The sequence below is a fragment of the Rousettus aegyptiacus genome, unplaced genomic scaffold (genome assembly GCF_014176215.1).
Source record: "Rousettus aegyptiacus isolate mRouAeg1 unplaced genomic scaffold, mRouAeg1.p scaffold_m13_p_8, whole genome shotgun sequence".
Lineage (NCBI taxonomy): Eukaryota > Metazoa > Chordata > Mammalia > Chiroptera > Pteropodidae > Rousettus > Rousettus aegyptiacus.
The window spans coordinates 105,077,836-105,105,713 of NW_023416311.1; the positions used below are offsets into that span (position 1 = coordinate 105,077,836).

General features: G+C 51.3%; 1 protein-coding gene across 2 annotated transcripts in view; it reads right to left on the reverse strand.

Moving 5' to 3' along the window:
• TRIO (trio Rho guanine nucleotide exchange factor) overlaps window positions 1-27,878 on the reverse strand; it is a 300,662-nt gene that overhangs the window by 165,589 nt on the left and 107,195 nt on the right. For both annotated transcript variants that reach the window (XR_004952348.1, XM_016152143.2), the window contains exons 4-8: window positions 22,229-22,421; window positions 18,774-19,286; window positions 17,144-17,266; window positions 13,077-13,268; window positions 5,714-5,845 (exon numbers count right to left, since the gene is read on the reverse strand). Coding sequence is in view for 1 of the 2 variants with exons in the window: in XM_016152143.2 (XP_016007629.2) it covers window positions 5,714-5,845; window positions 13,077-13,268; window positions 17,144-17,266; window positions 18,774-19,286; window positions 22,229-22,421 (1,153 nt within the window). In the remaining variant the exon portion in view is untranslated. The remainder of the gene's footprint in view (window positions 1-5,713; window positions 5,846-13,076; window positions 13,269-17,143; window positions 17,267-18,773; window positions 19,287-22,228; window positions 22,422-27,878) is intronic.

Genomic DNA, 27,878 nt, shown 5'->3' on the forward strand with positions numbered 1-27,878 from the left:
TAACCAAAGGAAAAAAATCAAAGTTTAAAAGTTTACCATATCAAAGGTGGGTTTGTTCCTAATATTTAAGAGAAAAATTAACTGTTTAAAATCTATAACAATGGTCTGGTTCTTGAATGTTTACTTTTAATGACAACAGCAGGTGAGATCTGTCACTTGGATTCCTGGGTGCCGCCCTGAAAACGTCACAGACACTTGCCTATTCTCATTCCGGTACCTGAGGTCTGTGTTCTCCACAACTCGGATGAGCGCTAAGAGTCTCTGGCAAGAATATTCTTCAGCTGCACAAAGAAAGAATGTTGCTCTGAGCTAAGAGAATAACAGCTGGAGATTAGTGCTTACGATCGCAAAAACCACCACCCAAAGACCAAATATGACCCATGATGTATCGACTAGGTCCAAATGTGGTGACGTAGGTCTGAAAGTAGTAGGTTCTTCCCAAGATATACTTCAAATACACAAAATCGAGGCATAGCTACAAGTGACTACACTCAGCCCGCCATAAAGAAACGGCAGCCCTTCTCCAAAACTTCTATGAAATGAATTACCCTATTCGCACTGACCCAAACCAACATCGTCAGCTCTGCAGGGCTGGCCTTGCCACGGCCCGCGGAGCACCTCCACGCTAAGCCTGGGCAGCCGCCACTGACCTTTCTAGCTCTTGTGTTACTGTTCTCAAATCAAGGTTCCTACGAAGCAGGAACGTGACAGAGGGTCGGCATGTGCGTACCCAGCTCATTCTGCCACTCCTCCCCCAGACGGGTGACCGCCTGGTCTCAGAGGAAGGAGGCCGCACCTGCCGTTAAGAGGGCTACACCATCCCTGCCTCCATAGTTTGGCTGCCCTCTGCAACTGTTCCTTCTCTGGGCAGAGTTCTTAGAAATCAGCTTCTAGAGACCAATCCTATTTCTTTCAGTTATCAGGTTTCTTACTCAAAACCAGATCAATCTATCTACATTTGCCTCTCCGACACCTCTACCTGGGATGATCAGAAAGGAAAAACCCAAACAAGACCGAAACAGGAGCCTGTTGGGGCAGCCCAGCGACTTAAGTGAGATGCGTGCAGAGAACTTGCGTGTCCTGTAGATGCCACTTGGGCTTGACCGTTTTGGCTCCTATGTATCAAGGCCTTGCAAGGCCTCAAGCTGAGTCTGCGGGGCGGGAGAGAGACTGGGCACCATCTGTTGGCTCTGGTGCTGTGCCAAAAGTGGACTCCAGCGTCCTGTGTATCCTCAGCAATGCTGCAATCCTTAACAGAGCTTTGAAACAACTGCTTTATAGAGTTACTCTGTAGCGAGGCAGGCCAGCTTCCACACACATCACATACGTGGTTTTAGTAGGTTTACTATCGAGGTGACTCATTTTGCTGCTTGTTTTTCTCACCTGCTAACTGATACTAATCACGCCATCGCCCATTTAAAAAGGAGCTGGACCAGCTTTGCAGGCAGGTAACCGGTCACTTCACGAGGGCCTGTGGAAGGGCCCAGTAAGTCAGCACCTTTGTTAAATTGAGAAACGGAAGCAGAAACGAAACCCCCGAGGTCACACTGGATCGGTGCAGGCCAAAGCCAACGCACCACAATTCACCTTTCTCCTCCGAGAACTGCTGCCCATGGCCGCGACGGCCGGGACCTCCGGCAGGTGCGGGGACACTCACTCACACTCAGTCTTACTCGCAGTTCAAGTACCTGGCGTTTAGGTGTATAGGATGGCCCGGGCATGCTAAGATAATCGTTTGTATGAATTTAGTCTGTTGAGAAAGTAGCTGATGAGTTTGCTTCCTTTAGGTGTTAAAAATGGGCATTCTACGTGCTGTTTCTAAAACCAGGGCTCATCCCACATGTTTATCTTGCCTCACCCTCCTGCGATCAACTACCTCAGACAACATGAGCCCCACACCTGGCAAGCTGAAACAAGACAATGTTTACGAGGCACAGGTATACTCCTGCTGCTGAAACACAAACAGGAACAAGTCTAATTAAAACACAGAAAAGCAGATGTTTGTGTCTTGGAAAAAAAGTGCTGGAAAGGTTTCTCACTGCAAACGTAAGCCATCAGAGACTAGAAACTACAGACACGATTTAAACACAAAAACTGTGGGAGGAAGGGATGGATAAAAAGAAAAAGGAAGAGCAAGCCTCGCTTACAAAATTCCTCCTCCTCGACGACCCTGCAGCCGCAGCAGGGGCTCGGTAAACTTCTGTAGGATGAGTTCTCCAGAGCAGGCCCACAGCCCTTAGCGTAAGGAGCATCTCCCAGTGAGGTGTGTAAAATGTCCCATCGGTCACTAAGGGAAGCCCACTGAAAATGGCGATTCATCATCTCTGGGGCTGAGCATGAGAAGCTGCACTTTTAACTGGCACACTCGAGGCAGAACGCCACACTGAGTCAGGAAAGAAGAGGATCGAGTGAAAAACAGGAGTGGGCCTTCCCTTCCCACCCTTCTTCCCTCTCCGCTCCCGGCTTGGAGAAAATGGTGCCGTGGTCAGAGGCGGTGAGGGGTGGAGGTGCCAAGCAAGGGGAGGCGCTGGGCTTTCTAAGAAAGTTGGGGTGCAGTGCAGAGAGGCTAGACGGGAAGGCTGGGCGGTTGAGAAGACTGAACAAACGCACGAAGCACACAAGTCGGTCAGTACCGTGAGCAAGGGACCCGGCTTCCTTGCGGCTTGAGAAGGAATTTACAAACAGAGTGGGGAACGCTGGGGAACCCTGAGGTATTGGATTAGAAATGGAAATCAGCACGAAGACACGCAGGATTAAAAGAGACGGACACCGACAGGTACAGTAGTAGCTGGGGATGGACAGACGCCTATCGACAGACATCCCGATGCAGTCTGCTCAGAGCGCCTCGCAGCGTGGACATCCCACAAGCAAACGAGCACTCTTTAGCCCCCATATCTTGGTTCCTAAACACCACACGGCAGCACAAGGAACCAGAACGTCTTGGTGAAAAGGCTCATCTCAGGGATGAGGCAGGGGAAGAACCAGAGCCTGAGAACATCTTATTATGCTAGAAAGTAATACTCAAATAAGGATGTATCATATACACGTACACACACGGGCTCCCAATGGCCACATGTGGACACCTTAGGGATCGAAATGGAGTGCTGGATTATAACCCATTGAATTTGATAAGATTTCGTAAATTTATACTGAAATAACGAACGAGTGAATGCATGAATGAATGAATGAATGGGAAAATAAAGCTCTTCCTTATGGTAGAAAAGGTCACCTCATCACCACAGAAGGAATGACAGAAGTGCGTGCCCATCGCAGTGGCGCTGATGGGGGCAGGCATCGCCAGTGGACGCTAAGGCCGTGGAAAGAAGTCTGACGAGGAGCAGACATCGTGCGACATCGGCATACTTCCCCACGAAACGCTCGCCGAAGACAAACTTCACAACGGTGACCTCGCGTGGGAGGAACCTTGCCGACACCAACCTCATCGAGTGGTCAAGGTGAACGTCACCAGCTGCGGGAGGAGTCTGTGTCCCGTGCCCCTGCTGTGACATTCGACCCCGGTCAGCCCACGGGGAAAACCGGGTGGGCAGGAAGGCTGAGGGTCACCGTACAGAATGAAGGGCCTAGAGTCCCTAAGACCGTCAAAGACATGGGCGGAGAAAGGGTAAAGAACGCCCCGCTGTGAAGGAGGCCGCCGAGATGCGCCCGGCACGGGGATGCGCCCGCTGGACAGCGCCCGGGGCCGGCTGGGCAAGGCCGGGGGGTGCGCGTGAGGTGATGGGCAGGACGGTCTGGCACCGGTGCTGACATGAGGACCGGAGAGGGGGAGGGAGGGAGAGGGCGGAGCGAACGTAGTAAAATACGAAACACCAGGCAATCTGGGTCGAGGGAGCTTGGGAACTCTCTGTTCTAACACCTTCCTGTAGCCTGAAACTCTTTAAAAATTTGAATAATTTAAAAGGCAAAAACAATGCGCTTTGCTCTATGCAAAGTCTTTTCTGTTCATCCAGTTCAAAGTACTGTCTCCTTTAATTTCCGGTTCAGTTGCGAACGCGTTTTAGGATAAAAACTGTGGTTTAACACCCCGACCTGGGAAGCCGTTTCACTGCCGTCAAATTAACTTCTTAGTGCCAATTGAAAATCAAATGAAACTGCACCACAGGTGAACGTACGTTTCCTTGTCGAGACGCCCCACTTTTCTAGGCTGTAGGAATAACAGAAAGAAAATTCTGTACTCTGCTAGAAGTGTCCAGGGCAAGAGGCAGACTGAACAGGCCGGCGGGGCCGGAGGTGGCACTGGCCGGCTCGGGCCGAGCAGGCAGAGACTGCGGCAGCTCCCGCGAACCCCCATGTGCACGAACTACTCACTCCCACGGCGGCCCGTGATCGAAGAGCAGCTCCCCAGAAAATCTTCAGGAAGAGGCGTGAAGGCCGCATTAGGCGGCCACGGATAATGGGGGCATTCGCCGTGTGTCACAGGTCAAGGTGAGACAACGCAGAGACGGTACCCTAGCAGGGGGAAGAGCTGAACGCTTTTTTGAAACTCATGAAATCCCCATGAATCAGTGCAATAAAAAATTATAGATCTGTTAAATTTTTATTTTTAGTATAAAAAAAGCTACCTCTTATATAGTTTCTAATGAACTAGATAACCTAATTACCTGATGAGCATTGGATGCGAAATTAAGAAGCATGATGAGGGAGGGCTATTTTTTGATTCCACGGACAACATGAAACAGTGCTCGAAAGAAAAAGGGATCGTGTTAGGCAAAAAGGTGGCCAGAGCGACAGGCAGGTAGGTGCGAGCTCCCGTGGGAGGGGGTGTGGCCCCACCGCGCCCAGACCTCTGAGTGGCTGGAAACGTTTCTCACTGCGGTCGCCCAGCAATAATCCTCGCAGACGCTGACCAGTAGAGGAGAATGGAGGCGGCCCGCACAGCAGTCCTACCCACTCCCTGCTCGCCCCCAGGACCTTAACCGGTGTTGTAAGGGCAGACGAGACTCCAAGACATGGACGAGAGGGACCCGCCTGGCCCCGCCTGGAGCTGTCGGCATCCCTGTGTCTGGTGCGTGATGTGACAAGGCCTGCCTGGGCTCGCGTCCCCGCCCCGCCTCCTGCAGCTCCCCCCGGGCACGGGCCAGCCCGTCACTGCGCCTTCGATGCCTCGTGCGTAACGGCGGGTGAGTCACGGCACGTGCCCCGGAGTTGTGAGCATCAAATAATGGGTTACGGAAAGTCCTTACGACAAAGCCTGGCACAGAAGAAGGTGGCAGAAAACAATACAGGGACATGTTAAAGAAATAAGTCACCCTCAAATAAGAGAACGTGACACGGAGGTTTTGGAAACAGCGAGTACGTTTACGAGCTTGAAGAATCAACGTGTGCCCTGCAACGCAGAACGCAAGGCTGCCTCGGGCCTGCTCCTTCTAGGCAATCTCACTCGGGAAGATTCCACGGGGTCTGACTAGACTGAACAGTGTGCAAACATGTAGGCGAATAGGCTGACTTCGTTTAATTGACCGGATCAGAGTCAGGCAAACGCCACAGGGCCATGAAAAGCTGGCTCGCTGCCCCTCATCCTGTTTCACCCACTTTTACCCCCCACTCGGGTTCAAAAGTTACAATGAAACCATCATTTAGTTCAGAATCATAAGTTTGTTCCAGGCTAGCTAACACTTCCGTTTTTTCCCCAGCGTTCTGGACCATGACATTACAGCAACGTGGCTTAGCGTCGGAAGCAGCGTGGGCCACTCACCTCGGAATACGCCAGGGTGACGTGCTCGTAGACGCCCTGGTGGTGGTGGATGGCGTCCTCCAGGTCCTGCAGCTCCGAGGGGAGGTCCACCTCGCCGCAGGCTTTGCACCACGAATCCACGTTGCTCATGTACTTGGAAGGTTACAAAAAAAGACAGACAGACCATGTTTATCAATGGCAATTCATAAAAGTGGAGGTTTTGTAACATGGTTTAGAAATAACAGTGGTGGAGAGAGATTCTAAGAACGTGGCGTGGCTGAATGTCTCAAACAGCTTTCCTTTGGGTTCTCAAACTGGATTCCTGGACGCCACCTGAGTTTAGGTTCAACTGGGGCTGGGCTCAGGCGCCTGCAGCTGAAGCGACAGCGTCATGTGACTCTGGACCACGTCTGGCCGTGCACCTGGAGCGACTCTGCCTTGCCGCATCTGTTCTGGGCGTCCTGGCAAATTTTCCATTCCACGTTTGAATTCACGTTTCCAACTGCCCTGTCCTCTTAGCCGCACAGGGCACAGAGGCCTGGTCCACCTGCTCCGCTCAGACTCAGCAAGCCACACACCGCCGGGTGCAGCGTGCAGCGTCTCGGGGAGCTGCCTGTGGCCTCCCTGCTTCCCTCCGACACTAAAATGCTAATGGTGAGGTATCTGAAGTCATTGACCTAACACAGGAAGAGCGAAGGGCCCATTTTTCTACCCTTTCAAAAGCACGGACGCATGCGATCAGAAGAACACCAAGGCCCAGAACGCCTCGCTGTGGCCCCCGGGCCGAGGGGAGGCTGAGGGAGGCAGCCCGTCCCGCAGGCCTTCCCTTCCCCGCAGTGAATGAGGAGTGTCGGCTGCGGGCCACCGCCCCCGGCTGCGGCCTGCACTCCAGTCTCACCTCAGTTTTCCCCACGGCTACCTCCGCTTCTCCAGGATTCGCCACTGCCTGAGGAACCACTGCCAGGCTCCCTAGCGACAGCCTATCAGCACCCATCACACAGCTAAGCACCAACGGCCAGCGGCACGACACCCAATTAAAGACGCTGATTCCATTAAGTCAAATAGGCATGGACGCATTTCCCTGGGCTTCACCTCTCTTACTCCGGTTCCTTGTTATCTCTCTACTGAGCAAGGAACGAGGGGGTGACTACTGGAAACGGGGTAACCGACCTGACACAGAGGGAACAAGCTGATTCTCCTAAAAATGAGGACAACCTCTCGGGCACTCACACCACGTTTAGGAACGAAACAGACAAATCACCGAAGCAACAATCGTTTACAAAAATCCCTTCATTATTAACATGTTGGCTCAGGAAAATATCTCTATGCAAACCTGAGGGCTCGAAACCAATTTGTATGGCACTAGGTGTCATCTGAGAGCATTTGGTTTCTGACGGCTTCAGACATGACTAAACCTACATGAGCACGGGAAACATCCTCACCGGCCCCGGTACAGGGTCTTCCTAACGTCATCGGGAGTACAGAAACGGTAATAAATCACTCTACGCCCCATCCCCCCCCCCACACGTGTTCTATGAATGTGCCAGGCTGTACGATGCTAAGTAGTCTTCATCTTTACTCTCTCACATTACTGCATTTAACACCAATTATTAAGTTACTGTAAACTTTTCAAATATGAATTGACTGAGGTTAACCATCATTAATAAATGATCAGGTCATGTCAGCCATTAATTGCTTCTACACACTGGCCACTACACCCCGAACAAGGTTACGACATCCTTTTAAGAGGTTAAAATGTTTCTAATATACCAAGGCGAAGACACGTTTTAGTTATATAATATCTCACAAACGCAGAAGTGACAGACTAATGTATCAATGCATCATAGTGACTATTAAAATGTTTATTTTAATTCCAATTTTTAAAGCAAAGTAGAGAAATATTCAAGAAGTTTTACATATGCCGGTAGTAAAAGTAGCTTACTTGTAATTTAACATATCCTGAGAGGGTATGATTACATTCACCTGAAAAAATGGAGCTGGGCTCTAAACACATAGGGAAGGACAGCTGGCCACAAGGGAATCTTGTGGAAGGATTCTGCACATTTAATCTTCTGAGGCTAACACATCCCAGTGACAGAAATAAACCCGGCCACGGTCTAGCAGGGACTGACTCCTGCGTAATCTTTGTCTTGATGTGACCGAAGCCCTGGATTCCAGAGGGTGAGCTTGAATGCTTTCTAAAAGGCTGAACGGCCAGAGGCTCAGCAGCCAATGCCGCCAGAGCAGCGGTCGCACTCAGAGAGCCAAGGAAGAGGGCGCTTAGCCGGTCTTCCACAAAGCACGGGCAAGCTGGGGTCAAGTCCAGGATCCAGTCCACGGGAACCTCTTAGGAACTTTTAATACAATAATGTGCATTACGAACATGGGAGAGGAGACGCTGGTGTGTTGCCTAAAATCTCCTGACCACTCTGCGGCATTCCACCGGACGCATGCTCCCTACGCCCACCTTCGACAGTGCAGTCTGGGACGGCAGCCCCGAGGGACTCTCTTAGCAGAGTCCCACACCTCACAAATGACAGCAGCAGACGGTGGCCGCTGTACTCCAGTGAGATCCGAAGAGCCAAGGCGGTGCCTGGTGCTTTAAACGCTAAGCAGACCAAAACACGTGAGCGCACGGCATCGGGCCAGGCTGGGGGTCAAGACAGGAGAGTGCTTCTCGCCAAACGCAGGTCAGGAGCCGGCGTCAGGGCTGCGGCCTCCATGCACAGCAGATCAGCGACTGTTTAAGAGGGTGGCTGACTGTGAGATGAAAGGGGTCTAGGTTGGCTGGTCTGCAAAACCGGGCCAAGCAGATGAGGGGAAAGTGACTAGCAGATACGCTTTGAAGGGGGAGCTTGAATCATTACTCAGCAGATTTAGTTTCACAAGGATTTATGCCACTAACCTCTACCTGCTGAGAGCAGGGGCTGCTGATCTGGGGGCAGCTCGGCTCTCTGGCCTGTTGGCCTCCCACCACCCAGAGCTGGCATCCACACAGCTGGTGAACCTCACCCCACCCACCTCTCCCCGCCACCACCTGGTGGTGGACTGGCAGCTGGGCACAGGTGGTTAGCCCGGATGAGGAGACAAAGCGACAGAAACCTCCTAGAATGTGAACTTTTTAAAATACTTATCCAGAGGCATCTTCTCCTCTTTGGAAAAATTAAGACTGGTTGGATTTTAGATACACGTGTAAAATCTGTAAGTGACTTCGAACTTCAGGGTTCTTTTCTTTCTTATTTCTAATTTCCTCGTTTTCTGATTTCATTTCTAGAAAACACATTTCCATAATTTCTACTCTAAGTCTTAACCAACACACTCCCTTCTCCTGTGCCTCTCAGGGACATGGGCTCCCCTGGCTGCCCAGGGAAATCGCAGGACGGATGAGGCATCATGACTGTGAGCCCAGCTCTGCCAGCTCCAACCAGGTAAGCTGGGGAGGACAGGTTCGATTCGAACCAAAATGATCACTCTAAGAGATCGCTCTAAGTACCTTACACCTGTTTCTATGAATACCTTTGACTATTTACATATTTCTTTACTCCAATTCCTTTCTATTCCATGAGGATCTTGCTTTTGTTGTATTATAAACCAAGAATTCAGCTTATACTTTTAATAAAGTGAAACAACATATTAAAAGAGGAACAATCAGATGTGTATTATTTGCCTCAGAAATTCGACAGGCAATACCGAAGCATTTTCTTATTATTCTTTTCCTCTGAATTTCAACCCAGACTTACGATAAAATTATCCAGACAATAAGTCATGTTTACAGTAAATGTTACTTCCATAACTTAGGGGCACTGAAATTTGGTGAGAATATTAATAATTGGGAATATGGGCAAATCGCTCCCCAGAAAGAACATAAGGACAAGGCCACCAACCCCTCTTTACTTCACCTCCCTGATTTAAAGACGAAATGAGATTCCATGTTAAAGAGCTTCGTAAATGTTAGGGAACTACGTGAATGTTGGTCATGTTGGTCGTTACTTTATTTTTGGCTATTATCAGATTAGAGGCCCTTGAAGTCACAGACAAAATAAGGGGAGCGGATTTATGGTTCACTCCGAACACTGCCGTCATCCTGACTCTCTGCGGTGACGTCCCACGCACCAGCCACTGGCCCAGGCTGCGGCTGAGCCTCCGGAAGGTGAGCGACTGAGGGTGTGAATTTTAATGGCACTCTATTTTTAAATTATTTTATTAATACGTTTTAATTAACTTGAAGGAACTTCAAAAGCCACAGGTGGTAAATGGCTACCGCGCTGAACAGTGTCGCTCTAGATGGCTTTTTTTTTTTTTAATAGTAAACGGTGGAGATTTTAAGGTGGAGTAAAATCGAGTCGCTTTAATTCTTTGTGTTATAAAAATGTAGCTCTAGCAACATTTGCTGTGGAACCCTCTTCACACAGAGAGACTGTCCTATGGCTGCACCTAATGACAAAAACAGCAAAAGCTGCGGCCGTCGACACCGGCTCCCGGTAAAACTGCGAACGTGGAGGTCTCGGCTCCTCACTGGGTCCCGCCCAGCCTGCCCTGGAGACAAGGCATGGGAGAGAGAGAGTGGCGGGCACAGCTCCAGAAAGCGTGACATCTGCCAAACTTCATCCTCAGCCCGTTTTAACCGCAAGATTCGCGCCCGGAACCACAAGTGGACAGCACCACGGGGTCGCCCACAGAGACAGAGGGGCGCGGCGGGGTGCCCAGAGCCCCCCGCTGGGAGCCGCAGCCTCACGGGGAAGGCCGCTTCCTTTAGTAAGACCACTAACCCCACGTCCCCACAATCAGATTTAAGTTCTCAGCGAGAACCCTGGATGGGGTTCGAAGCAGCGGCCGTGATGGAGAGATCCTAACTCACGACATCCACGTTTCTCTCTCTTCCCTATTAAGGTCATGGAAACAGCTTCAGTACGATTGGAAAACAATTAAAAAATGGAACGAAGTCGGCCTAGTCCTGCGGCTGCTCTCTTGGGAACAGGAAAACTGCTGGCAGCTGTGACCTCCTTCCGCGCATCAGAGTTCCGAGGACCTTACTTTCACTCCGTGAAGGGGGGACGCAGGATTGCGTTTTACTTGAGGGGAGGGGAACCCTTTTTGAGGACGTCCTCGTGTCCCATGCGCACACCTCTGCTGCCAGGGCGGGCCTCGCTGCACCAGTCAAGGTCATTCCCAGGTGCCAGGCCACTCTGCCCTCAGCCCGGAACTGGCTTCTTCTCTCGGCACGGGACCTCCACGGAGACCTCGTGCACGGTTACAGCTTATGCAGAAGTTCTGTTCAATAATACACTCATCTAGTTCAGTTTCCTTCAAACGCCTGACTTGCAGCTATCCACTCAAGATGCTTTCAGCGTTGCTGCAGGTTTGAAACTTCTGATGATGCAATGCTGCCGGGGAATGCACCAGGGCACCCGCCTTTCTAGAGGATCTTCAGGCAGGTAAGAGCAGCCGCTAAAATCTTCTGGGTTTATTTAAGATTTCGAATCCTGCCACACTTATGACGGAGATTTTCCCCTGTTATTACACTTCGGACTATCTGTCATTCACCCGAGCAGCTCGTCCCGTTTCAAATTTAATCATATCATCTTGATGCACCACCTGGGGGCCCACTGCCCATGGCCTCCCCAACCCCAGTTCCAAGAGGGCCGCTGTACCCCATACTATATCCCTGCTCCAGATGACACGCGTGTGGGGACCACACGGCTCTTCCACTCACGATGTCCAGTCAACGCAACGCCACAACCTGGCACAATTACAGGGGCCAGAGAAGGTCACAGAGCCCTGCAGTCGGTCAGTGTGCTGTTTTATCCTGAAGGGGGTTCCTGTTACTTTAAAGGAACTAGTTTTTTTGAGGTTGAGAGAGACTTATTTATCCTTTATCATAAAACTAGTTGAATGCAAGAGGTGAACATGCAGAAAACCCCACTACTGAGCCCCGAAAGTCCCCACTCACGGCTCTCACACGAGGCAGTGAGGGTTTACCTCTTTACATTCCGCTGTTTCCTCTGTTGCCTCACACTTTAAAGGTTTCTGGGGCTGAGGTCACCACTAATTAGTGTCTTGTGCAACATTCTGGCTGCCTGGGTGAAATCCCAGGCAAGCTGGGGCCGCCGTCTTAGCTTTACTGACTTCGCTCCTCAACAGAGACCGTTTCTAGACTAAAGAGATACTGTTTCTTAGAAGCATCAGTGCAAATCCCCATGAATACTGTTTCCCCAATAAATTATTCCCGAAAGAGCTATATATTTTCTTTAAAATGAGGCGCCCGTTTGCCTCTCCCCCGGAGGTCTTGCCCGCGGCTGCTGGTTCCTGTGTTCTCTGTCCACATCCTGAGGAGCTGTCTCCGCGTCCCGCAGACTCCACAGCCGACCCTGAGGCCGGAGCACACTGCTTCCCTCCCGCCCCGTCCAGACTGTGTGTGCCTGAGCGAATGTGTCCAAGGAGCGACTGGTGGAGGTGTGGGGTGTCACAGGCGCACATCACATGACCTCTTAAGAACGGTATTTTGCACAGTGCACCAGCGAATCAAGCCCATGTGAAGTCAGAACCCATTTAATAACCTGACACTGGAAGCCGCCTGCCCCGAAGCCACATTTCCATCACCGCCTTTGCCGGCAGAGCCTGCCCACCGCTGCGCGGGTGACAAAGGCTGGATCTGCCCCTGCCGCAGCCCACTGCAGCCAGGTGGGGATGCACGCCCCCGCCCCCAGGACTGGAGACTCGGGGGCGGGGAGGGGGCGCTGGGGGGAGGAGCCTCGACAACAACGCTGCCCTGACAGGGAGAGGCGAAGACACTCGCCACGGGCCCTGCACGTGCTGGACACGCGGCGGAGGGGCCGGTGCGGGCGGCTGTGCCGTGGCGTGTGCCGTGGCGTGTGCCGCGCCTCCCACGACCACGAGGGGCAGGCCGGGCAGACGCCGGCGCTGACAGCGTGCTCCGTTACGACCTACGACGCCCGGCATTGTGCCGCTTCTCGCCCCGAGAGAACAGCCCCGCCCTGGCGCGCAGCCCTGATCGTCAGGCATGTTCCTCGCGCCAATGCGCCCCAGTGAGAAGCCTGAGTGATAACCACGGTGGGGGGATGGGAGGGGGGAGGGACAGCGACAGCCGCTCCCGGGGCCGCGAGCGCCGTGCAGGGCACCGGACACGGACGGTCTCGTTTACACGGTAAAACGCTCCTCTCACGCGGGTGAGAAAACTAAGGCACAGAGACTGAAGTCACCCGCCTGAGGCCGCACAGCGAGGGCCACGGGAGTGGGCGTCCTCCCGCGCAGCTGACCAGCTTCAGAGCTACGTGCCACACAGGAGGCCGCCGGGGTCTGGCCGCAGGGATGGGGGGTGGCGTGCTGGGCACCGCCTCGTGGCGGGGGCCTCGCGGGCACTGACCTTTTCGGCCTTCTGGTGGAACACCGAGGACATGTCCAGCAAGGTGCTGCGCTCGTCCAGCGCAGCGGCGAACGCCTTCCACTCCTGCTCCAGCTGACTGGCGATCTGCTTGATCTGCTGGGAGGCGTAGTGGCCGGACTCCACCAGGCGGCTGGCCACGGACACGATGCGGTTTATGTTGACGTACACGTTCTGAGGAAGGGGCGGGAGAGAGGGCTCGTTAGGAGAAGGCGAGCAAGGGGCCTCCCGCAGGAAACGGGGACAGCACGTTCTGGGGTGTGACCTCCTGCCTCAAGAGGGGGCACATTTCTAAGTGCCGGGTATGTGACAGTGTACGTATCTGCTGTCCGGATTTCCATAACCTCAACGGACTGGTTTCTATTTCTATTTTTTAAAATCAGCTAGCAGAAAGGCATGTTGTTAGGCCCAACGCAACCAGGGGCACACAAGTGTGTGCTCACAAACACACCGTCGCTCACTCGCTTGCTGGCTCCGGGTCCTGCGCAGCCCCCCGATGGCGAGCCTAGCGACGAGCAGTCACCCAGAGGGGCAGGGACCCAACATTTCAGCGTCCAACCAGAACCCAGAAACCACTCAATATGCACTTAGCAACCCGAGGCTATTTGTGTGAACACAAGCTCTCCTTTCTACATAAACCCAAGTCATCTTTTTGGTGCCAACTGAAAATCTTCTGTAAACGGATCCAGCTTCTCTAAGGGATATGAATTGGGGTACAGAACAATGCTGTGCTTGAATTTTAAACTGAGCTTTTCTACTTTTCTACTCTGCTGAAATTCCTATCTATCTTTGGGTCCACTAGTTTACTGTGAAAATAAGGCAGTGAGGCTTTGGGGGGAAAAAAGCACTTATTATTATTTTTTTTGCAAGACAAGTTATCCTATGGTATTTCCCCTTCCACCTTCAACCTTCTTTGAGGATCATCTTATGCCAGGCAGAGGTGGGCAAGCACACCTTCGGCAAAGCCCAGGCTGCTGCTCATCGCATTTTTATGATTTCTGTGATGCGTCACAATGTTGCTCCTCTCACGGGTCCCCCAAAATCACAGGCACGACCCCCAATCTCGCCCCTAAATCTAATTCCCAACCTGTCCAAACCCCTCTCCATTCTTCCTCTCTTCCTCACTGGTCCACTGGGCCCATGTCCCACTGCCGGGCACCTGGACTCCTGCAAGAGCCGCCCCGTCTGCAGCCTACCCGAGCAAGCGCGTTCGAGAATGTACTTGTCCATTCGTTTCCTATACCTCCTTTTACTCATCTTTTCCTCCATTTCTGACCCAAACTCGAACTATGCAGAGTCTCCTAGATCTGGGATCAGAAAGCTATAGAGTCCAACCTATGAGCAACTTTTCTGGGCTGCATCTGCACACTTCAGTCGGCTGACGGGTGTCTGGGTGTCCAGAGTGGCAGGAGACAAGGCACTTTGTGAGGCTCGGACAGTCGGTCAAGGCCACAATCAGTGGGGAACTGGCCCCACCGGCTCATGTGGCATTAATAGTCTAACTCAGGGGTTTCCAATCCCAGGCCACAGACTGCTACCTGTCAGTGGCCTGTTAGGGGCTGGACCGCACAGGAGAAGGTGAGTGGCAGGTGAGCTAGAGAAGCTTCATCTGTATCTGCAGCCGCTCCCCAGCACCAGCGTCACCGCCTCAGCTCCACCTCACATCGTCAGGTGTTCGATTCTCATAGGAGCCCCGGTCCCTGGTGCTAAAAAGGTTGAGGACCGCCGCTGACTAGAGCCCTGTAAGTCAAAAGCAATGCCTCCCCTTGTCATATCACGCTTCTTCTCTAGTGACAGGTCACTATCTTCGCTAATTTTTGTATTCTCCTCATCCTTAAAGCGGAAACGCAACCCCAGGGGTCTGTTAGGAACAGCACAAGGAGATGTTGGTGCTAGAATCTGCAGACGAGCAGACAGACAGACGGCCGCACCGTGGGGCCTGCCGAGCGTCTTTGCTGCCCGGATGCCGTTAGCCTCCTGCATTACTTTCATGTGCTCGGGCCGCCTGTGCTCACGGACTGCACAGTACTGGCCTGTGCCTGGTGCCTTTCCCGAATCTCCACCACTTCGGCACAGACAAGGGAACGGGGCGTTTTTAAGTGCAGGCCTAAACGAACAGCCTGCACTCAAAAACGGCAGCGTAAAATTCCCTGCATTAACAGCGCCTACACCTCGGTTCTTCTCATCGTCGCGTTTAAAGCATCTGTGACAGCAGAATGCACGTTGTTGGCATCCCCTAACATGCTCTGTCGACTCTGCATATCGGCATTCGGTATCATCACCTTCTTGTCAACAAGTATTTAAGACGCTATAGACAATAGGAGCAAGAGCGAGCCAGAGCCGCAGGGTAACAGGACATTTCGCATACAGGAGGCTGAGCGTCCGTGGAGGTGCTGAGAAAAGGGGGCGGCAAGGCCGGAGCCTCCCGACGGTCGTCACCCCGCATGGCCAAGGGCTCCCTCATCCTTTTTTAATGGACACTGTAACCGAGGAAAGTAACAGAAGTATACTGTGGGAAATTAGAAAACATACTTCAAAAGGAAAAAAACTCATATTTTTAAGAGTTTCTTACATGTTATAAAAGTATTTTTATATTAAATTGATAACATCACTCAGCAATTACCTATTATGTGTAGCGTTATGTGTATTGTATTATACATGCAGAGGAAATGAAATACTGTGCTATCATGGAAGGTAGAGAGTATCCCCACTTTACGAGTTGGGAAACCAAAGCTCAAAGAGCTAAGTAGGCTGCCCAAGGTCATGTGGCAAATAGAGTGTCAAAATTAACCATTTTTACATTCATAACCTGGGCTCCTGTCTTCCCGCATCATGTTGGGGGGGGGGTCCATTTTCTGTCCATTTCTAAGTTTTTCTAAAACATGTTTTAATATTTCCAGTCTTTAAAGTATGTGATGAAGTGGACTGAATGTGCCTTTCGCCATTAGTTTAAGTTTCAGAATTTTAGAAAATCTAATAGGAATTTTCAGAAAGAAATTCATCTAAGATGCACCCCTAAGGGCGGACATTTTGGCTCTCCTTGGCTATGCCCAGGTCTGGTGATTTACGCCAGAAAGTTGCTTCCTCAAAACTCTAGGGCAGATAACCAATGTTTTGATGGTGTCTATTACAAAATGTCATTGCTTTGTTTTTGAAGCTACTAGGCTGGAGTAGTTACTATACCAGGCTTTAATTAAACGGCATCTTACGGAATTTAAACCAACACCTGTCTCTGCACTGTTTCCGTGCTGTGACAAATGCTATAAGGCCTAGGAACAGTTAATTCTCATAAGACCCGCTGAAGCCCAAACCAAAACTCCTTATCCCTGAGGAGGAAATTTCTAGAAGCTTATCTGTCTCCAGAAGCAACCACAAATCCTGTAGAACACATCATTTTTAGTTAAATTAACAGGGAAAATGTAACAAAAGTGCTATTCGAAATTCACTATTGGGTTTTGCTGCTGACGCTGTTTTTTATGGTGCAGTTTCTACAGCAACCACTATCTGGTCACGACAGGCCAACGGTGTCAAGTGCAACGAGACACCAAGAGAGCCGGGGGATTCCAGGCAGGGCTGGCCCCCGCCCTTCAGTTCAACTGGGAGGGAAATCGCAGATTTTAGGAGAAGGGCGGGGGATGCCCTTAAGGTAAGCAGCAGGACGGCTCCTTTCCTCGCCTTCACGGGCAGCCACCACATCGGCAGCGGGTCTGTCCAGGGACTTGCCTGGCCTCTGAGAAGCTTTTCTGGAGCCCGAGCAGGCTCCTCAGAGGCAGAGTCAGCATCGAGAGCATCCCTGTGGACCTGGCCACACAAGTGGCTCAAGTTCCACTAGTTTGTTTGCCTGTTTTCATTTTTGTTAAAACCTTAAAACAAGCTCCTCAGACACTGCCACCACGGAGAACTTCCCACACTTGGAGGTCAGCTGCTACCACGCAATCGGTGACCCCACGCGGCCTCCTGGAAGCACGCGGGACGTGATCTGTGTAAACGGCTCCCGTTGGCTGAAGCACTTCCACGCACAGGACACGTCGGCCCTGAGGGCGTCTTACCATGCAGTTCATAGCAAAGTGGTTGTGCTGCGTCTGGAGCTCCATCGCGTGAGGGTGGCTGGTCCCGATCTCGGTGTAGCTGTTCAGAAACAGGCCCTTGTTGTGTGTGATCCAGTCGAACATCTACCGGAACAAAAAGGAGAGAGCCTGGGATCACTCTAGACAGAGGAACGACTGGCACAGGCCCAGGAACGGGGCCGAACCCAGACAGAGCAACGTCCTTCCTGCCACAGCCTCTCACGCGCTCGGCCCCAAAGATTCTGACTTCGCAGAAGTCGGCAGCTCTGAACTTGCAGGATCTACAGGAAAATCTTATCTACCGTGCTCCATTGAGGGATGAGGAATGAAGGAACAGATAAAGAGAGGCACTCAGATCCCCCAGGCTAATTAAGGACTCCAACGTTTTGACTCTGATCCCAGCCTCCCTGCTGTATTAACTGGCAGCACTACTCTTCAATTAAAGGCCGGTTAGGTGAAATTAGGGACTCGAGGTCTCTGAGCAGGCTCTGCTGTGCTCTCAGGTTACGGACTGCAATTCCAAAGGCCACATGATGATGTTTTCAGTGCAAGAGGCAGAAAAGAAACCTGGGCACATGCAAATAATCAAATTTACTATAAAGACCTAAGGGATTGGGAAAAAATTTAACAATGACATCACTCTTAGGATTCAATAAAGATGCTACTGGGAAAAGGATGTCAATTACACTGTCCATGAAGAAATGACTATCAATTAGCACTGTAACCTGCGACGAGAAACCAGAATCGCAGGGACAGTCACCTGCTCTCCTGGTAACCGCAAGGAAGATCTTTCTGGCCTTTGAAAAGGCACTACTTAAAACATAAGTACACTGCCAAGGGTTAAAAGCTTACCGAATAATAGCCCTGGATGGTCACCTTTCAAAAGGTCCTTTTACAAGGATTTCTAATGTAAGTTGTTTTACTTTACAAAATATCCTCCTGTCCATGAAAAACATTCAGTGAGCTCACAGTAAGAGCCATCAGTCCGCCTATGTTCAGGGCTTGCAACACATCCCTACAAAAAAGTACGCTTTCGCACTGCCAAGACTGAGTTAGCTGGTAACCGACAAGAATTCGCTGACCAGCTGGTTTGTCTGGAGCAGAAGAATAGCACGGGAGACCATAAGTAATTATTGCCTGTGATCCTCACGAGCTATTATTTTTTAAAACATTGTCCGCCTTTCGTTTTTAGAACGCACTCAGTAACAGATCTGAATGTTCTCTCACGAGTCCCGCATGAGTGGAGGAGCGGTTACTGGCATGAGACGTACACGCGATTCTTGCGTTCAATAACGTGACACGGTGTAACGTTCGATCTTTCAGCTGGAGACCTCCTTCTCGTCTACCTTACGGGCTTTCTGAACCAGACTATCGGTCATTAATAACTCAAGGTTTCTGAAGCAGCAGTGCACGCACGGCGAACAGCCCAGGAGAGCAGACGTCGGGGACGCCTCCGGAGTGACACCCGCTGCTGTCCCGCCCACGCGTGGGGGCCGCCGACCCGTGCCCGGCCCTTGCTCCTGACCGGGGCGGCCTCGGCCGCTGAGGCCCGGTGACCCCGGAAGCGCCCTCCCCTCCACGTCTCACGTTAGGACCCCTCTCCCTCTTTTACCTTCTCGGCATCCTGTTCAAACAGCCTCAGCTGAAAGCACTGGTCCAGCTTCAGCTTCCGCACGTGCCACATCTGATGCAGATGCTGCCGCGTCGAGTGCAGCCTGTCCAGCATGGCGGACACCTTGGGCAAGAGGCTCTGCAGGTCCGCGTTGCCCGAGCCCGAGTTCTTTTTGGGGAAGCTGTCGCTGCTCTGAATTCTCTGGAGCAGCTTCTGTCCCTCTAAGTCCAAGTCCTCTATGGGGGCCTTGATCACCTTCTTCTTCAGCTGCGAATGCTCCTCGATCATGTTTCGGGCCCCCTCCAAATCCTGAGGCAGCTCCTTCTTAGCCAGGATGTCCTGAAGCTCCTCCAGCCGAGACAGCATGTGGCCTGCGTTGCTAATGTAGTCTTCAAAAGCAACTCTGATTTCAATCCATTCTTCGTGGTTGTACTCCAAGCAGCCGTCAAACTCGGGAGTTAGCTGAGAAGGATCAACTACTTTGGTAAGGCCTTCTAAAGACACCATATTTGTCTTAAGGGGAAAAAAAATATGTATGAGAAGATGAGCCAACTTTATATGGTATTATAATGCAGTTTGCAACACTTAGTCACAGATTTTTAAACTGAAAGCGAGTAATCTATAAAAGGCATAAATAACACACCTTGTTCTGGCCCCATAAAGACAAAGGTAAATGAACGCAGCATGGCCAGTATGGTCAGGGTAAGAGTAAACCCATTAGAGCAACGAGTGTGTTAGCTGGGATACCTAAAATTATAGAATCATATGTACTTCATGAGAACTAAAGAAATTATATTTCTTCCCAAGAATGTGGGAATTAACCTACTATCATAGGCACATCACCCAGGAAATGCGTTAGACTCCAAGTACAGAGCAGGCCATTCGGAAAGTTCCCTTTCATCCAAGCAGCCTTCCGCATCCACCTGCCAACAGAAGACCGCAGAGGCTTCCTCCTGCCTGCAGTCGAACCAGGGTCCCGTTCACGGGCTCTGAAACCCCTTCAGGGCACCACTTATTTGTGGGCTGCTGACTAGGTGACTAGTCAAGGCTGCTCTTCTCATTGCGTCCTGAGCTCTACCTTCCATCGAGGAACAGATGAGAGGATGTGATCGACTTTTTGGAAATGCAGAAAATACACGAGGCTTATGAGCAAGCGAGCTGGCAGCAGCTCTCCCCCCAGAGCTAAAGACGGAGGGACTGCGTCATTCGCTGCAATGATCGGCCGCAACTCCGAGCAGCACGAGGGCCGTACTGTCTTCTGACCCAACAGTGACAAAGTTTCGGTCGGTTAGAACCTGAACAGGAAACCTTACCCTCATCTGCCTGTCAGATGTCAGCAGGGTTCATTTAAGCATTATGCCTCGAGGAAAACTTTGCGGGGGTGGGGGGTGCGGGGAGGTTAGCGATTAAATGCAAAGACGAAGGTAACGGGAGAAGGTCTGCGGTCTAGAACCAAAAGATAAATGGAGGAAAGCTCGCTGAGCCCCGCCTGCCACCCCCAGCCCTGGGGACCCCAGAGCTGCACCTCTGTGCCGTTTGGCCTACGACGCCCCGACGGGCAGCAGAGCGGGAAGGCGCGGCTGCCTCCGCGCCCGCACCTCTGCGGCAGCGAGACTGCAGGTTCACGCCTGCCCCACTGACCCCAATTCTTAATAACGCCTATGAACGCGACCAAATGCAACAGAAAAACTAGCACAGGTAACTTCAAAGGCCCGGCAGGAGAGATCGGAGTCAGACTAACAAAAACGTGCGTGTGCGATTCTGCCAACCATTATTTCTGCTTTAAACGTGTATAATTAAATACAACACACTCAAATACTGCGTCGAGACCCAATAAACTGTCCTCCAAAATCACTTCTAATTGTATATGAAGACAAAGGCTTACTGGTTTCATCTTTCACCAAAATATCTTGAATGTTCAAATTCATATTAAAACTAAATTCAGATATCAGATTGAAAATCAGTATCATGAAAAGAAATTTTAAAATGCCAAGTAATACATACGTCGAAACATTTTAAAAAGTATAACATAAAGCATAAGAATTGTGGGTGATGTGTTAAATACTATTATTACTGTTGAGGGGGGACCAATGTTTTGCCACCCCAAAATATGCCTTTTGGGATACTGACTTTAAGCTGGTTATTAAGAAACAAAAGACTCACAAAGAACCTTTGACCCTTTACCTGCCTCAAGGAATTCAGACTGAAAAACCTGCTTAAAGGATCGTGAAATAAACTACAAGTGGGAGGTGGGGAAATCTAGCAAAGCGCCCCCTGTCGAACTTCCCTCTGCGTCCCACTGTTCCCGGGTGGCCCAGCAGGAATCTGTGTGGCACCTGTTTGCTCTTTCTCATCCACCTGGAAATTACCTGCTCCCCCTCTGAAATCCCAGACCCCTGCCGCCCTCTCCTCTGTCCAAAGTGGCAGAGACACCTCACTGCCCAACCGTCTGCAGGTCTCATCTTCGTACGGCGCCCTTGCACGTACGGCCGTAATGAATTGGGGACAGTTTCTCCTGTTAATCTGTCTCACGTTAATATGATTATTAGCCCAGCCAGAAAACTTAGAGAAGTGGGAGGAAAATTATTGTTTTGCACCCCCATGCTATTTACCTTAAAATACATGAATACATTCACTGAAACCTAAAGTTTGGAGAAGTTTCTAGAAAAAGCAACTCATTCAACCCAAAGTTATTATAATTTATTATTAGAAAACATTTGAATTTTACTACAGATTACGGCATGAGTCCAGTTTAAGCTGGCCAGGCTGCTTTCTTACCATAACCATTTCATTTAGACCTTGTAGTTTACAGAGGGGTTATCGTGGAAACTCAGCAGGTTAGGGTTTGTTTTACGCACTGAGTGACAGCGACCCTACTTACTAATTGAATTCAGAACTCTGAGTAGGTTTTAAAGGAATGTCTCCCTGTTCATTAATGTGAGACCTGCTGCATGAAATACACGACAGACCTTTCCCTCCATCATCAAAGACAGGCTAAAACCTTGGTCTCTTCCGTTTTTCTCCAGGAAATCTGAAGTTGTGTATTGCTCCCTAACATTCCCCCATGTCCACGGCTGAGGCAATGACAGTGAATCTAAGGCCATGGGAAGCCGCCTGTGCTGAACGGGAAAGCAGCTCATCAAAGGCAGGAAGAGGGAACGGGCCCCTTCTAAGGCACTCGCTTTCCACCCGCCTCAGCGGCCCCACCACCCAAAACCAAGACACCTGAAACCTAGACCATGCCACGGAAAACAATCTATGAGCACAGGTGATGAACAAATGTAATTGTGTCATTTTATGCAATGATTAATTTTTACATATGTACGTAAACTATGCCGTTCCCGTTTAGTATGTAATTTTAAATATCTACTGTCAGGCTAAAATGATGAGGAAAAAGTCAGCTTTTAATAAACTATGACTCCTGGTTTATTGGTCTGGCTACACATGGAAGTTACCTCGAATTCAAACTTAGAACTGCCGAAGTTCGTCCTCTGTTTCTGCCAGAAGTTGTCGGGCTTGATGATCAGAGCCACGTGGATGCAGCAGGGGAAAGACTCCTGCAGGATCTTCAGCAGCGGCTTGATGGAGTCCCACTTGGACCCGCGCATGTCCACGATCACCGTGAAGCCTCGCTTGCACACTTCCTCACTGGGAAGAAGAAAACACACGTTCGAACCTTGCGACTCCTGCCACTTTTTCTGCTCAGCGTCCCGCTGGGTGGTGCTGACCCTCCCTCCTTCCTCGTGAGGTCCGTGGGGCTCGGGACTGCCAGGGACCGCCAGGTACCGTCAGGTGGGAAACGGAAGGGAAGGGGGCCTCCCTCCACCCACCACCTGGCTGCCGGTCAGCACCTGTGGGAAGGAAGCTGAGGGATGCAGAAATTATGACAGAAAGAACTCACGTCTCACCCTGCCATAGAAAAACAGACTCTTGACTGTACACGCATCGAAGAACAACGATGACCTGAAACAGGGTTCAACTCGGGAAACCTTCAAAACTGTAATTTCATATTTATGGTCTGGTATCCTGCCTTCCCTTTAGGAAACAAAGGACGCCCATCCTGCCCATTTCTCGTCTTTTGCGTGATAACTGGTCACACACGCTGCCTGGCAACGATGAGCGGCAGAGGTCCCCGGTGAGTGCTACACGGGGACAGACCCCCACGGCACGCACAGAGGCCGGGCGGGGGTGGTCACGGCGCGAACAGCCGTCACTGGGACTCGCGGGATCACGGGCGCGGAAGCCACCCCCACGCGTGTGCTGGAGGCAACGGCGGGAGCTTTTCAAATCCCATGTCGTCCCCTTCATCTTGTCCCAGCACCCTGGGCTCTCTCAGAGCTTCTCCCGCGTGGCCCACAGACCAGCGGGGGTGCTTGCTGTCAGGCTGTGGGGACTCTGTTTCCACAGCAACACAGGGACTCGGCCCAGGGCTGGTGCGGAGGCCCCGGCGGGGGCACTGCTGGCCCGCGGCTCGGATCCGGCAGGGCGAGGAGTCGCCATGCTCCTCCCCTCCACGCTCCTGCCGCTGACGCACACAAGCCAGCTTCTCCTAAGAATGACCTTGACGAAGCAATAAAAATTGTTAATTTCATTAACTCTCAACCCCTGAGTGCATGGTACACACATAAAACGTGCTTTAAAGCCAAAGAGTCATTGAACGTGGATTTAAAAACCCACAGTCTCACTTAGTCATAGCTTCAGTGATACAAAAGTAAGTTCTGACGGCCACAGAACGGCCTGACCCTTGGACAACTGTAGTCGTCCCTGTGACGCGGCAGACACTGTCCGTGTGGCTTCCGACGCTGGCGCAGACACGGACCAGGTAATGACTGCCTGCAAGGTCTCTGCAAATACACCTGACACCTCATGAGCTCCCAATGAGAGTTTAAGGTTTTCACCCAACACAAATGGACTGGGATTACGGGAAAGGCTGACGTTTTTTCTGCCCCGTGGAATCGCCATGAGAAATTAGTCTAAATTAAAACTCAGAAAACTAATTACTATCATTAAGTGATGTTAAAAAGCCAAAAAAAAAAATCAAGTAAAAATCAAAACATTTATTTCATGCTGCCTTGCATACGTACACAGTTCTTTTCCTTGAGTCACACCATCACTGTAACTGACATTCCAAGTTTCACAGATGTAAAGTTCCTACGACAACTACATCTGTCTAAGAGGCACATCATCACAAAAATGTTCTGAAAAAGTAAACCCACATATGGGGCGGCTCACAGTCCCGGGAGGACGGAGGGATCCAGCGGAATCGCTCATCACTCGAGTGATTCTCGAACCGCTAGGAAAGACCTGACAACTCGAGTCACCTGCTCCTACGACTGCGAACTTCAAACACGTTAACGCTGGGTTCGCACACTCCTCGTGCCACCCCTTCTCCGGTCTCAGATGGCCCTGGGCCGCAATCCAGCGAACACCAGAGGCCCCTCTGCAAATCCGAGAGGCCCACAGCGCTTCCAGAAACGTCTCCGAAATCTCCCAAGTCAATGAAATTAAGGATGTGGGACCAACTTGGGCTCTCGTGGGGTTTGCAGTGTTGCAAGATGCCATTCGGGAGGCACTCAGGGCTCCGGAGGCCCCGGGGCAAGAGCAGGCTGGGCAGGGGGGAGCCTGCCCGCGGCTGGGGCCGTCCACGCCAGACCCACGTTCTGCTGCCACGCCCAGGACAGGGGCCGCACAGCCACACAGCCTGTTCCGCTGTTTTATCAGAGGCTGTGAGCAGCGGTCTTCGCCATGTCAGGGCAAACTCTCCAGCAGCCTGTAGCCAACACAGTACGGAGGTAAATCCGCGAAGCCCCGCCCTCTCCGCGGAACAAGGACAGTGCGTGACCTGGGCTCGCAGCGCGCCCCCTGGCAATCCGTCTCTCCACCGCGTTAGAAGCCAGCCAGGGTGCGGAGGCAGCGGCCTGCGAACCTTCCCGAAGCCCGCTCTGCTCCGGAGCAGCCGACGAACGGGCGATGCCGGCAGAAGGGGCCCGGCCAGTCCTCCGCCTCAGAGACGGCGCCCCGCGGACTGCGGCCCGCTCCCCAGTTCCGCGGGCGGCTTTATCCAAGAGCCTCGTTTCGTCTGTGAGATTTTAAAAAATTTAGATAAAACTCAGGTCCCTTCTTAGTGCAGGTCTCTGAAAAAGAGAAACCCTGCTTTCCTCAGTTTCTACATAAAAAAACTCCCTTTTTACATGAATGGGTCTACTGAGAGTCTTTGCAGTATTTCAGTAGTGACCAGAGAGAGCCAGAGTACTTTATCCGTTTAGCTACTATGCATCAATCTAAGGGAGGCAAAATGTTCTAGAACGTGACCAGGATAAGCCAGGCGATGAGCGCAACGAACACCCGGAGACGGCCCGGCCCTCCGTCATTTTCACGGCTGTGCGGGGCACCCCACGACGCCGGCAGGAAGTTCCGCTGAGACCTGTGTCCCTAACACGCCTTCGATGGGCAGTTCTCTTGCAAACGAATCCTATGAAAATCACTCTATGACTCCATTTTTTAAAGGAGGGGCAGGGAGGTAACCCACCCACGTAAAAGTACCTGCCTCCCTCAGTTAAACGGTCACGTTCGACTCTGAGGGCCGTGTTTTGAGAGGTGCACTGATGACCGAGAGGCCAGGCAGAAGATAAACAGGAGGATCTGGCTCTAGGACACATATCAAAGGAAAATAATTGAAGGAAAGGAGAAGAGCGAACAAAAAACGGAAATTATTGTACTAATTCTGAGGCAGCCGCCATACGTCAGGCACCGCACTGGGCGCGTACATAAATCGTCTTACTCGACACCCACAATGACGCGAAGAAACGCAGCTCGTCATCACGTCCTGTAGACCAGAAAGCCGATAAAAGCAGTTGGGTGACTCGGACCAGGTCACAGTCTGTCTGACTCTGCCGCCCGTGCTTTCCCGGATGACACACTTCTCCACATTCCCGAACGTGTGGCCCTGTGACCGGCTGGCTGAGGGACAGCCAGAGGCTCCCTTCCCACCACGGAGACCGTCGGGAGTAAGGAACGGGACCAGAAATCTCACAGACTCCCGGGACTGTTTACGCCCCTGAGAATACAAGCACACCCACGAGCCCAGAAGAATGCACACGCCATTAACTCACTGCTGGTTTAACTGACACTGCCGTTTCACTGGTGGAGCCCGGGAAGGTTCACGCTGTCGCCACTGCCCTCCACGCGGACCCCTGCGACATCGTCCCCCCTCACCACTTGGCAAATGCATCGTCTACGCGTTGCTCCAACGTCTCTTATTTGCTTATTAACCCAGGACAAGCAAAATGGCATTTCTCGCCACCCAACTGTAAACACGAAAGCGAATCTAGGCAAGGACACGAAGCGACTGTGCTCAGCGGCTGAGGGTCGATCTACGCGCACAAGTATTCTCGAGCGAAATGACAGGCTGTTTGGAATTCGTTATAAACTATGCCAGGGAGAAAATGAGAGAAAGGCAAAATTGCTGAAGATGGAAGACAGGTACACGATGTGTGCTACACAATTCTATCTTCTACTGTGTAAGCTCGCAATTTTCCATGACAGAGTGTGTTTCCATGACAGGTTTTAAAGTGGGTCATTCGGGTGATCCAAAACACTCCTAAATCTTTTAATAATATCAATAAAAAAGTAATTTTTCATATTTCCAATCAACACAGATTACAAAACCAGAAAGCAAGTTGCCAACGTTACAGTTATTCGATTAAGTAAAAATTCTTTTAATCACATGGCTGAATTTCAAATTCAATTTTATTAAGCTATAATGACAAATATCATCTTGGCTGGCAAGGATTTATCTATTTTACATTTGCCTTTGTATTTCTCTATTTTTTCCCATCATTAGCGCAGTACCTGGCACATAAAAACTCTGTAAATGGCAGCTACTGAACTATGCTGTTATTTGTAAACAACAGTGAGTATATATAACTTCCAAAATGCTTTCCAACTCTTTCATGTCAACCGTTCCAGCAGTCCAAGAAAATACGAGAAGAAGAAGAAAGGGAAAATGTTTCTGGAACTATCGCTTTGTCAGTGGTGATACAAAGCTAGTTCTCCCATAAAGGACCCCGAACGGAAAACCCAACAACGTCCTCAGCAGATCAGACCGTCAACAGCAAGAGCTGGCTTTGACCTGTCACAGCAAGGGCGGGTGATGAACGGCACGGCAACCTAAACGGGCCAGGGGTATCCCAGACCCCATGCTGTGGCGGACCTAGCGCCTTCGCTGCTGCTGCTGCTGGCTGTCTGTCATTCTCCTCCTGCGTAACACGTGCCCTAAAGCTGCTATCTCCTCCAGCCTAGGTCAGAACGAGCCGTGTTTTTCTAACTGTTCTAATTTAGACTCTTAGGAAACGCCGTCCTTCAGCACATGCCTTTCTGAAATGAAGACTTCCTTTTCCTCCCAGGAAGCACCTCCCTGACCCCCAACACACATGGCCTCTTGTTCCAGGCATGGCCACATCCTGGGATTATATCCCTGTAGTAGTCTAGTTTCCGAAAAGTAATCTCAACAATTAATTGAAGACATTCACGTAGGAGAGAAATTTCTTTACCAGGTGTCAGCTAGCTCTCTGTCAGTAAAACCTCGGAGCAGAAACAAGGATTCTAAATTCCCCAGCTGCAGACACAGGCCAATGCCTACGACCCGTTCCTCAGCTCAGGGCTGTCTGGAAAACAAAGCTTCGCCGACTCTTTGCTTTTCAGCACTCACGCTAAACATCTCGCTGTCGCTGGGGCTCTGGGATTGGCGGGAGGTTCCCCAACCAGACATCCCGGCACATGAGTCGGTAAGGATTTCTGATGTCCCGCAAACTTCGTATTTAAACAGACAGAACACTTGCACGGAACTGCAGCTCAGCGCGAAGACGAGACTGCGTCGTTGCAAACAGCGCTCTGCTCCGGGGCGACCCGGGCGCTGCGTCTCGGCACCGGAACCGGTGGTGACCTCGGGCCCCGGCACTCACGCCCCGGCCCGTGGCGTCCTGACCCCACCGTCGCCGCACAGAGCTGCCTCACGCACACACGCACCGCCTCGGCCTGCACGCGTGAGCCTGGTCGACGAGACGGAACGGCCGCAAAAGGGAACTGAGGAGGGGGGCCGTGACT